The 12,476-nt window shown below is 44.5% G+C and overlaps 3 protein-coding genes across 3 annotated transcripts in view; 2 read left to right on the forward strand and 1 right to left on the reverse strand.

Annotated features, from left to right (window-relative positions):
• Positions 1 to 2,344, forward strand: part of p2rx3b (purinergic receptor P2X, ligand-gated ion channel, 3b) — a gene marked incomplete at both ends in the record, with an annotated part of 8,476 nt that extends 6,132 nt beyond the window's left edge. Inside the window, 3 exons of the mRNA XM_084465237.1 lie at positions 271 to 336; positions 1,551 to 1,628; positions 2,231 to 2,344. Coding sequence (XP_084321363.1) covers positions 271 to 336; positions 1,551 to 1,628; positions 2,231 to 2,344 — 258 coding nt within the window. The remainder of the gene's footprint in view (positions 1 to 270; positions 337 to 1,550; positions 1,629 to 2,230) is intronic.
• A 2,172-nt stretch (positions 2,345 to 4,516) lies between these two features.
• On the forward strand, positions 4,517 to 5,630 carry tmem187 (transmembrane protein 187). The gene has a single exon (XM_084466272.1). The coding sequence runs from the start codon at positions 4,605 to 4,607 to the stop codon at positions 5,382 to 5,384; it is 780 nt and encodes a 259-aa protein (XP_084322398.1). The 5' UTR covers positions 4,517 to 4,604; the 3' UTR covers positions 5,385 to 5,630.
• Positions 5,631 to 6,632: 1,002 nt separating this feature from the next.
• Positions 6,633 to 12,112, reverse strand: LOC311341125 (uncharacterized protein; the record flags this gene model as incomplete). The annotated part of the gene is made up of 8 exons (XM_084466025.1): positions 6,633 to 6,842; positions 7,542 to 7,623; positions 8,781 to 8,951; positions 9,346 to 9,484; positions 9,995 to 10,120; positions 10,587 to 10,650; positions 11,248 to 11,384; positions 12,043 to 12,112. The coding sequence occupies 8 exons, from the start codon at positions 12,110 to 12,112 to the stop codon at positions 6,633 to 6,635; spliced, it is 999 nt and encodes a 332-aa protein (XP_084322151.1).
• Between the last annotated feature and the right edge of the window lie 364 nt (positions 12,113 to 12,476).

Raw genomic sequence — 12,476 nt, forward strand, 5'->3', positions numbered from 1 at the left:
TGTGTGTGTGTCTGTGTGAGGATGTGTGATTGTGTGTGTGTTTGTGTGTGGGTCTGAGTTTGTCTGTGTGTGTGTGGGTTTGTGTTTGACTGTTTCCTTGTTAACCTCTCTTTAGGGTAGGAGGCATGCTGACCTTATTAAGTGACCGTCAACCTTATCATTCATATGAAATTAAACTAATGCTAAAATAAAAACAAGTATTTGACCTATAAACTAGTGGGCGTTGGGTTACTAGCGTTCATGTAATAAACAAACTGTATTGATCCACAGGCTGGGAAGTTCAACATGATCCCCACACTCATAAACATGGTGACGGCCTTCACCTCTGTTGGAGTGGTGAGTCTCTTTTCAGGGTAACATGGCCGCGGTGCCAGGGGACACCCTTCCTGCTGCCTTCTGGTTTTGCCGCAGGTGTCAGTATCTCGATTCAATATGTAAGCAGTATCACACAAGGGGGAAGTTCTGATATTCAGAATGAACAGCACGACCTCCAGTGGGATGTTGCGGCCATACAACATTTATACAATTTAAGCCATTTACAGTATTAGTTAACAGTAATGAGCGACAACAGATTATAGCCGTTTATCAATACCAAGTACACAGACTACGTACTCGCGGACTTGGAAGTACGTACTTGGCAAGTCCGGACTTTCAAGTACAGACTTCCGAGAACACGAGTACGCACCTGCAATTGGAACAGCAGCGGACTCGATGATGCATCCTGGGATATTTAACGGTCCCAAGTCCACACGAGTCACCTCCGATGCATCCTCGGTAGAACGGCCTCATCGAGAACGCATCGAGAACACTTCCGGGTTTTACGACAGTACTCGCGTACTTGGAATTGGAACAGTGCTTGGGCTACCACTGATGACGTTTACCGAGAACACAAGTACACGAGTACACACGAGAACGCGAATTGAGAAACGGTATATGATTTGTTTGTTTCTTAAATCATTTAATTGGCGTCTTTCCACACAAGTTGTTCCGCAACTGGATGGGGACTGGACTGTTGCCAAGCAACGCATAAACATTTTCCTCCTCCACACTAGCGTCTACCTTACCACAGGTCCCTTAGTATCACGTACGTTCAGCTCTGTGTTTACGTCTCGCTGCAGTCGCGGTGGCATGTGTGACTCACCGGCTTAGGATGGTCCATGTGTTCACGGTTATTAGGAACACCCGCTGAGCGTAGTGATACACGTATAGTTCAAAGGCTGTTATACTCGTTGTCACCACTCGTGGTAGCCTCTTGTCCAATCAAATGACTTGTTTAACAAGGTGAATTACGACTTGATTTACCACTGCTAGACTAGGGGGGGGGGATGACAACTCTGATGTGTTGACCCTGTGAAGGGGTAGACAGATGACTCTAGGTTTTTGCATTCCGTTAACGTTTGCTAATATCCACCTGTCACCGTAGGAACGGGAGCTGCCAATAGAATGCCTTTCCAGTTCAGCTCTGATAATCGGATTATCTTGTGAATGAGCAGCACGAAGCTAGATCCAATTCCTGAGATTAACTTCATCTCTCTGTGTGTGCCTCCCAGGGCACGGTCCTCTGTGACATCATCCTGCTCAACTTCCTGAAAGGCGCCGATCAGTATAAAGCCAAGAAGTTTGAAGAGGTAAGTCAAGACCACCGCGAGTAGGCGACCACGGCGCTGTCACGTCTCATCAGAACACGAATGAACGTACTACACACAACCCGGCACCGCAGCCCTCGTTTTTTTCTTCAGCCTTTGAAACGATGTGTCATACTAAATACAACCCGTCCACAGCTTTGAACCACTTGGCAGTTCAAAAGCTAGCGGCGGCTTTACGGCCCTTCCTTCCCAGCTCTTAGGTAATGCCCTCTGCCCATTACTGACCTTCTCTGCTCTCTCTCCACCAACCCACATTGATTCAGATAGAAGAAGTGTTTGGATGAACCCCGTCTGGGTAGCTGGGTCTCGTTGTTTGGTGGCACTCTCTCTAGTTTTGAACAAAAGAGATATCTGCAGTGAAGTAGATCCCTAGTACAATCATGTCGTGACCTATCAGCTAAATATAATGACGACCTTTGCATTCACCATCTGTCTGTTATTTAAGGCAGCACAATGCAGGTGAGGAGTGCAATATTTATTTGGATATTCTTAAACTGAGGTCACATTCCACTGATCATACATGCATGATGCATAACAAGAGTGTTGTGAAATGGTCCAACGTTTTTCTTGAATCTTTTTTTTAGGTGTCAAACACGGATGTCGACTCCCATATCAACGGCTTGTATCGCTCCCAGCTGTCGCTGAGACATGATGAGAAACAATCCACTGACTCATTTTCCTTTGGAAATTTTGGATAATGGATTAGGGCAACAGCCAATACCAGAAGTGGTAAAAACACAAGGGCGGGACAAGGGCGGGACAAGATGAGTTATGGATCCTTCAAAAGCATCTCATTAGAGGAGAAAGGAGAAATACATGCATATATACTTTTACCTTCGTCTAAAAAATGTATTCAATTAGTTAGGTTATTCCATGAAATATGTAATTGTATGTTATCATTAATGCAAAGGGTATAATCATAAACTTAGCATTTATGGGGAAAAAAATAAAACCCTATTTTTCCCCCATATAGCATTAGAAAACAATGTCCATATAGTCCGCACATGGGTTGACAGCATTACTGACTAATATTGTGGTTGCAACAATTATTCTCCAAGAAAAGAGAAAGAGCCTTGTTTTAGAACTAATTACTAATGCATTCTAGGAAATGACTAGAGTAGACTGACATAATAGAACTGAGTAATTACCTGAATGATTCTGGAAACTGGAAGTGCCTTGAAAAACTGGACAATTGGCTAACTGAGTTTCCTCTTCTGCAATAAACTAAACATTTGTCTCCACTAAAACAAGTGCCAGAGACAAAGCATGTTTGAAAAGCATGACAACTATCTAACAAGCCATTTGTCACCATAAATAAGGCAATGTCTTGCCTGGTGAACACCCAAATGCCGACTAGTAAGCTGAAGGAAAACCTTTCACATTGGGCAGAAGAGAGCCACTTGTTCACCAATAATGCATGATCAGATGTGTAATGCCTGGCGTGCCTTGAAACGGTCTCAGAAAGTATCCTGATAGGTTCGGGTCAAATGACTTGTTATACTTCCATCCCTTTTGGCGTCACATGATGGAGGCCACTGGCTGACAGGACAGGGCTGAGGAGCTGAACCCATGGGTAGACTGGGTTGGACGGGTCCGTTAGACAGACAGTGGTCACTCACACGTGCTATGCCAAATGGGATATATTGCTCCTGTCTTGATGAAAATGATGATAATTGGCGACTGATAATTGAGCTCATTTAATAGCATCCCTCTTCCATAACCATGTTCCCTCCCTGACACCTTGTCCTGTTGGTTTTTAAATTAGCTCAACGTGCATCACAATGCCTCTTTATTGTTTCACGTCCTGAATAAAACTATCTTGAAAAGAAACATACCATTTCTTGGAAAGGGGAATGTTTTTCTGTGTTTGTTTTGAATACTGGGCACAACGACTGCATAGGAAGAACGTGTGCCTCATGAATGTGCTTAGATGTGCACTTGCATAACAAACATAAACTTCTACTCAAACACATTCCACCAAGTCCTCTCAAAAGGCCATGTGCTCTGTACTATGGGAATTTAACAGTGGCTTGACCCTCTGTATTTCTACCAGATTTGGCAGATTGAGAATTTGTTGCATAGAAATGAGCTTTGAAGTTCTTTTTTGAAGTTCTTGTCTTGTGGACATTGTAAGGAACACACAGAACATGGCGATTTGGTTGTGTCCCTGTGGACTTTCCAATTAGTTTGGCATGCAATGGATCCCTTATCTGGGAAGAAAACGTACATCTATGATCAAAAATAATTAAATAAATTAAATAAGATTAAATCAAAAATTAAGAAAATATTTAAATATGTTTAAATATAATATTATTGAAAAAGTGTTTGAAAAGAGACAGTAGCTCAGATAATTATTGGATCAAACATATTGGTTGTGTATCAAACATATTGCAACTCATTCTTCTTTTTGCACCAGGATGTATAAATATGGAGGCAGGGGCATGGTGGAAGATGATGATTAAATATGAAAATAGTAAATTGTATGTATATTGTAATATACTTTTAATAAATATAAATGGTGAGAAAACGTATTGGGCTGCCTGCCATATCTAAGGGTCCATATCTATTTACTTATACAGGGGCCTATATTCCCCTGTTTGCAACAATACCAATTAAAACGTGTGCAAATATTAGTTTTGATAAATATAGGTTGATAGAAAATAAAACAAGCCCATGTAAATTGAATCCAGGATTATAGGATGAAGTGTCCATATGAATAAATAAAGCTTCATGGCAGAGCTAGAGTTAAGTTTGTTGTCGATATTAAAGGCGGTAACTTGGCGAGGAGTGACAGAGCCAATCCACACTCTCCATCTATCACCACGTGATGTATATCGCGGAAACCCTCCCAGTAGCGTCTGAAGTTAAAGTCCAGTTCCCAAGCGAAACCCTATCAATAAACACGAACATTTCATTAAACAAACTGGAGTGACTGAAGCATTTAGCTCATCATCAATCATGAAGTATGCACTGCTTCACGTTTCGCTGCCTTTTTTGGTTTGTGTCGCCGTGGCAAACACAGGTTTATTCAACAACGTCTTGGTAGACCTGTCCTATGAACATTACGCAGAGGAAGTGGTCGACTCTCTGCCGGGTTTCGTGGCGATGCCTTTTAACTCTCTGGTCAATGCGGGTTACGTTGTCATGGGGTTGTACTGGTTGTTCAGGAGGAACTCGAGTGAAGAAACCAAGGAAGGTCGCTACCTAAGACAAGTGTTCGCCCTGATGGCGATCTTTTACGCACCTGTGCAGTGGACGCGCCTGGCCACTATGCGCCGCGCGCCGGCCGTGCTGGACCAGTGGGTCACCCTGCCCATCTTCGCGTGGGTCCCGGTGTGGTGCGGCTTCATTGAAGGGGGGGCTTCATCATGGCGTCCAGGGTTCGCCCTGACGACCCAGCTGGGCTCCGTGCTGAGCTACGGCCTGGCGCTGGCGCACGCACGGGGATTCGAGGTGGCCCTCGGGGGGCACATCGTTTACGCCGTGCACAAAGGAGTGCGCGTGCACCGTCTGTACGGAGACCCCCGCTCCCAGAGACACCTGGTGCTGGCCCTGGTGTCATGCGGCGGGTTCGTCGGCCTGAAGCTGCTCGACCACTGGCTGGCCCGCTACGCGCTGTTCCAGTGTGTGACGGGACACTTCTGGTCCAAAGTGTGCGACGTCCTTCAGTTCCACTTTAGTTTTTGTCTCCTTACTTGCCTCACTGAACGAGCGCAAGCACTCAAAAAGGCGAGATAAAATGATATTACAGAAGGAAAATACGATACGAAGCTTGATTCGTTGACAGGTCATCATTGATTTACTACTTAACGACTTTCTATGTTCTTCCCGTTATCATGATGACTTGTGCAATTCTGCTGCACAGTTTTAATATAGGACCCAGCTCCTTTTTATATATCAGACATTTTGTGTAAATTTGCTGTATGATTTCTACTGCTACTCAAGTCACAAATAAAAGAAATACACAACGTATTTAATCAATTTCATTGTTGGATAAGAAGACATAACATTGAAATTTACTTTGACACTATATGTAATAACAATACATTGAATAGCCCCAGGTCACACAAAATGTATTATATACTGTATATTATATTATATTATATATATATATATATACATATATATTTGATATAAATGGGTTCATGAATTATAGGATCATAAATAAGAGGGATCTCCGTTCTGCGTTCTTTCTCAAGATTCCTTCCTTGGTAGTTAAGGGAGTTTTTTCTTGCCCTCTGGGGGACTAGGGTGAGTGGAGGGGGTAACAAATGGTTATGTTGTTAAGCCCTTTGAGACTGTTTGGTGATTAAGGGCTATACAAATAAAATTGAATTGAATGAATTTAGTGGAGGATTTTACAAGCATCAAGATTTGGATGAAATGATCCTCTGTGTAATGATGTTGTAACATATTTCAGCCATAATATCCTCCCATAGCCACAGGGAGCAGCACCGAGCACATTTAATGGTTAAGAGGTAATATTCTCCCATAGCCACAGTACCGAGTACATATAACATAAGCTGTAACACTTGCACATAGCCACGAGGGGGCAGCAGCTGATCACACATAGATGAAGGGGGCGGGCTTTTAAAGCCACAGAACACGCCCACCCCTACCTGCCTATTTAACTCGGACCCGCTATGGAATCAGAACCTCTTGGGCGGCGTATCGTAGATATAAAGCTTAGAGACGCTCCGCGCGTGTTATATACCATTCCTCTCCTTTTGTTTCATAGACGATAGACAATAGACCAAAACCTTTACCAAATAAAGTGAGTTAAAAGCGATCCTGTCTCGGCGGCCTTTCCTGGATTCAAAATATCATAACAATGTTGTCCTCATGCGTTTATTATAGATACTCAATGAATGGCATATTGCATTGGCAAAGGTGAGCTAATGCAAACACTTGGTTTGGTGATAGTTTTTTTTCGGTGGCCCGGACAGGCGTTAAGCACATTCTGAGGCCCCTGGGCCAGGCCATGTCCTACAGGTTTAACTGTGTTATGCCTGTGAGAATGGGATCTGAGAAGGACTTTCTACTGGTCCACAGCAGGGCTAGACCCGCCTCCCGGAAGTCGCGGTGAGAGCAGTAGATGAGGGGGTTCAGCCCACAGTCCAGGTAGGACATGACTGATGACACGGTCCTCAGCCAATAAGGAGCCGGGGACAGGTCCTGCTTGCCCAGGAGAATCAGCTGAAGGGAAACATGAAAAATAAATGACAACTTTCACTTAGATGGTCGATTTCGGATCACATTAAATCATTGGTGAGGATTATTAATTTCCTGTCTTATCAGGATTCATCAAGTTACTTTAATCTATAACATTTAAAGATAAAACTGAAGTTTTTCTGAGATATCTAACCCTCGCTGACGCTGGACAACGGAAAGGCCTGATCCTGTACAGTCGGGACCTTAGTTACTTAGTATTTGGTTTGTTTGTGTTTTGTGAAGCATAGAGGACGCCCTTACTGGCTTCCTGCTGACGGACTCTCCAGGGATAACAACACTGTGTATCGGTGTGTGTGTGGTCTCACCTCACGGTGAAGGGGGTGGTCTCACCTCACAGTGAAGGGGGTGGTCTCACCTCACGGTGAAGGGGGTGGTCTAACCTCACGGTGAAGGGGGTGGTCTAACCTCACGGTGAAGGGGGTGGTCTAACCTCATGGTGAAGGGGGTGGTCTCACCTCACGGTGAAGGGGGTGGTCTCACCTCAGACACGGTGAAGGGGGGGGTCTAACCTCACGGTGAAGGGGGTGGTCTCACCTCACGGTGAAGGGGGTGGTCTCACCTCACGGTGAAGGGGGTGGTCTCACCTCAGACACGGTGAAGGGGGGGGTCTAACCTCACGGTGAAGGGGGTGGTCTCACCTCACGGTGAAGGGGGTGGTCTCACCTCAGACACGGTGAAGGGGGTGTAGCAGAGCAGGTAGAAGGCCACCAGCAGCGGCGTGACCGACGACATGTCGTCCTCCTCGCTGAGGCCAAGAGAGGAACATGGTTATATACCTCCAGAGGCCGGAAGGAAGGAAGCTACGTTCATTGAACCTTATTCACCGATGGGGGCCGTCACGGGTCAGAGGAATCCACATTGAAGCCGTTTCTCAATACCAAGTACACGGACTACGTACTCGCGGACTTGGAAGTACGTACTTGGCAAGTCCGGACTTTCAAGTATAGACTTCCGAGAACGCGAGTACGCACCTGCAATTGGAACAGCAGCGGACTCGATGATGCATTCTGGGATATTTAACGGTCCCAAGTCCACACGAGTCACCTCCGATGCGTCCTCGGTAGAACGGCCTCATCGAGAACGCATCGAGAACACTTCCGGGTTTTACGACAGTACTCGCGTTCTTGGAATTGGAACAGTGCTTGGGCTACCACTGATGACGTTTACCGAGAACGCAAGTACACGAGAACACACGAGAACGCAAATTGAGAAACGGCTTGAGTCACCACCCAGCTAGCGGTGAGAACCACGATGGACGCTCTGTGCATAAGGCCCACAGCCAGTAGCTGGTCATGGAAGAGTTAGCTTGGTGGCTACGCTACTTTGCAGAAACTGATTTGTTTCTTACTTCCATGATATGAACACAATCTGAAAAAAACCTACACATTGTAATTGGGGGGGTTTAATGTTATGTTTAGATTTTACTTATAGTTCCTATAAGTAAAATGATAGCTTGGCTCCGAAACTCTAAACCAAGTCACTCCCACACTCGATTCAGGTGTTCTCATGTCACAACGATTAGTGTCTCACAACCAATGTGTGTTCTTGGCGCATGAGAGGGCGGGACTCCCGTCCATTCTAAGGAGGAAGTTATATCCGTTTGGGTTTAGTGGTGAGCGGCCAGAGAGAGGGCGGGGCTTCCGATAGAGGGATATCTGTTTCCGTTACATGTTTCAGACATGGCTTTGTCCGATTATTTGTAGAAAAAAAATGGAACTCTTCATCTTAATGTAAACATATTTATTCTCCTTGTCTTTGTTGTTGTTATTGTTGTCATGTTTTTCTTGTCTCGCCTCTGGGACAGCGGTCACACACGGCTCAGAGCAGGTAGGAGAACGCTGCAATGGACCGGAACACCTCAGAACAGAACAGAACATGAAGAAGCTCTTCCGGCCCACTCACTTGTAGGTGTTCCACCGCGGAACGAGACCGGCCGCAGTCAGCAGAGAGCAGAGGAAGATGAGGAGGACGGGGAGGAAGATGCAGACGGAGAAGGCACACAGGATGTACACCATCATGTCCGAGTAGCTGGTCTCCCAGAACACTGCACACAGCATCTCAGCGGGGTCGTACCTACGGCGGGGAGCCCGGCAGCGTTGAGGAGCTGGTACCGTGTGTGTGTGATATTAAGGATCTCCATTGTAGGATGGCCCTAACCCAACCCAAAGCTAGAGATGTTTTTGGCCAATAGGATGCAACCAACTACTGAATAAGCAGTGTTTAAGAGATTGTAATGCTTTGTGTAAGTTTAGTTAAGTAATAACCTAACTAACCAATTACGTTAATTATGTTAGCCAAAGTACAGAAGAAGTTCGTTATTTTGTAAAATGTGATCGGGCATTCTGTCTGCTGCTCTTTGTTTATATGTGGAAGGAACTCAGTTGGAATCGACCGACCCTAAACATGAAATATCAAGCGAAAGAAGCAAACATTTTTTTTAAACCAGAAGTGAAAGCTATACAGATACTTGATCCAGGCGTAGACCACCGGGACAGTCCCGAACACCACGCCTGACACCCAGGAGGCCAAGCAGGTCAGCACCAGGACCACGAAGAACACGCTGCCCCTAGAGGGCATGCCCAGCAAGCGCTGCACACACAGGACGGCTGCGGAGGGAAACGTCTTACGTTACGAGTCACTCCGAGACGCAGGGATCATTTTCCCCCCAAAATGCTATTGGTGGATGTTCTTAGCACTAGAATGCAGGGGAGCATAGGGTCATGTAACCACGCATGATATACTGGGTCTTTGAGGTTTCATATGAAGTTCACTGTTTGCCGCAGAGTGTGACAATAGCGTATGCTGTACTTTATTGAAAACTATTAATAACTTAACTTATTAATGTCAACCACTTATGTGTATAGTGTGCAACCGGCTTAATGATTTACACGTTTTCAAAATTTGTTCTGTTTCATTCTTGAGGCACTAACATATTCTATCATCTATTACGCCATACGACTATACATTCATGTAAAACAAAACAATTTTCTGTTTTCATAATTGAATCGTGTCATCGTATAGGCTCAGTGCGCCTTGGTTTGAGTTGGGGTTGAAAAGGTTAATTTTAAAGAGTGCATGAGGAATGGCACGCCCGTGCTGGCATGTGATAACGTTACCTATGCTTCCAGTTGAGGAGGTAATGAAGGCAAACTTTAACAGGCTGACCACCTCACACCAAGGAGATGTCTGACCGCCGGTCAGCATGGCCAGCAGGGAGCCAGAGATGATGAGCGCAGAGGAGCCTGGAGGAGACAGTGTTACTAGGGTTAACATGTGCAGCTAACTCAGACATGGTGTCATAGGGGCACTGCTGTGTTACCGAGTCTGAGTCTGGTTAGATTTGGTTTGACTTTACAACACATAAAACATCCCAGAGGTTTACAGATGTTAGAAAGTGTGAACACTTCCAACAGTGGTGAGAAACGTGTCTATAAAACCTGTACCAAGCTCAAGATGTGTCTCTCACCCTGCTCTTGTACAGCTCTCTGCTACACACACAAACACACACACACACACACTCACACCAACACACACACGCTTGTTACACTAGTTGCATATTAAGTTGTATAATAGTAATAATATATATTTTACATAACACATAAATGACTGTATCAATGATCAATGGTCTGAAGTGTAGAGAGTGAATCAGAAAATCAGAGAGATACATCCCTGATATGTTCCAGTGCGTAAATCGTGTGGTACCCTTACCTAGGTCCGACAGGGTGAGGCTCAGGAAGGGAACCCAGTAGCGACACGAGTACTGCTTACTGCACTGGAATGAAAGAAAGGGATGAACTCACACACAAAGGTTTCAATTAGGGAAGAAGTTAAAAAGGTACAAATCAGAAAGGAAAGATCATATTCTATGACTATGGATGAGGGATAAACAGAATCACTATCAATGCATGTGAGAAACGTGATTCCAATTTATCTACGTTTTCTTTAGAAACGTTGATTATGTTTTGTACGACTGTCAATCCACTGCCCACCATGTTGTGTTGCAGTACCGTTATGAGGATGATGAGGATGATGATGATGATCTCTGGTTCTTTATTTATCATGTATTATGACCACATCTCAGCTGACTCAATACATGTTCGGATAGTACTTCAGTGTTACAAATAAACTGTGTTTTCTTACTAAAATGCACATAAACGTACAGTGAAAGAAGGCAATCATGCACATTCAGTATATTTTCTAACCCTAACCCCATTCACATCTGCTCCGATCCTGATAATTCCTTGACAACTAGGAACCCTAAGATCATCATCAAGAAACAGCCACACTAAGGCATACCCCAATTTGTAAGGCACAACGGATCACAGGCAGACACAGAGAGAGACGAGGAGCGACAGACTCACAGCCCTACCATGACTTTGATGAGCAGGACAAGGCAGTTGCCCACCACCCCCATCACCATCTCCAGCCCCAGCACCGTCACCAGCACCCACCTCTCCACCACCGTCCAGGGTCGCTCCGCCGCGCTGTCGTTAAGGGACTGATTCACTGAGCGGGGTGAGTCAGAGTCGGGTCGGGGGTTTACGTTGGGAGGACTTTACCAGGCTGCTGGTCATGATTTTGTTCACTTTTTTATTGTTAATATTTTTTGAATATAAATTCTTCGGAAGTAACCACTTCATCGATGCATCAATGGAAAGAACGATACATGGCTCACATTGTCTATTTTGAACATTACTAGGCCTACTCGACCAACTACATTTCTTTATCATTCATTTTGGTGCTGGGAGCATGATAACGCTCCGTTCCAGCGTCATGTCCAGTACAAGTGGCTTGTGTCTAGCTATAGAAAGGTGTGTTGTCCAATGTTAAATAAGTTTTAGCTATTAATTTCTACTGAGCACAGTCGTATATGGAAAATAAAATAATGTTCACTTACTTGTAGGAATAGGATAAACCGCCAGCCCTCTACCTTGAAAAGTGCCCTTAGCAGTGCTCACATTGAGTGTACCTGTCAAATCAACCACACCTTTCCAATTAAAACTGCCATGCTTCATTTCACTCAACAAGAACAGCTTACAATGCAAACTGAGTTCATATACCTGCAACAACACTTCTGCAGCTCTCTGTCCATCCATCCCTCTAGTCTAGGCGGACAGTATAAACGAAAATAAACATGTTCTCTTGTGAAAGAGGTTAGAGACACAGGTGAGCACTGAGAGGGTGGGCTGGACCTCAGTCTCCACACATCGGTGCTTCAGCATACAGGAAGACATTGATTTATCAAACTGTTAAAGGGCTTCTGTATTCAATATTAGGAGGAATGCTGACACCTACAGATGAAGAGAATTTGAATATATGATAAGAAAAGCAATACATGTAGGCGCTCCGGAATATATATTTGAATGTATTTATTATTATTACTATTATTATGACCCCACTGATATTTCAACAGATGTTTAAATTTTGATCTGAACATGAAACATGGACGCTAATGGCTCTGGGGTATTCTTGTAGAATTGAACTTCAAGGGCTAGGGCTCACATTTATCTAATTCTGTGGTTAACAATGTCCTTTGGGGGTTCTACTAGAATAGGCTAACATGATATATAACTTTTAATTTCTTGTTTAGGAGCACTA

The sequence above is a fragment of the Micromesistius poutassou genome, assembly GCF_964030765.1.
Source record: "Micromesistius poutassou genome assembly, chromosome: 3".
NCBI classification, from domain to species: domain Eukaryota; kingdom Metazoa; phylum Chordata; class Actinopteri; order Gadiformes; family Gadidae; genus Micromesistius; species Micromesistius poutassou.

What these genes read in the sequence shown, in the direction of transcription:
- tmem187 (XM_084466272.1), top strand. Translation starts at nt 4,605, where the DNA reads ATGAAGTATGCACTGCTTCACGTTTCGCTGCCTTTTTTGGTTTGTGTC.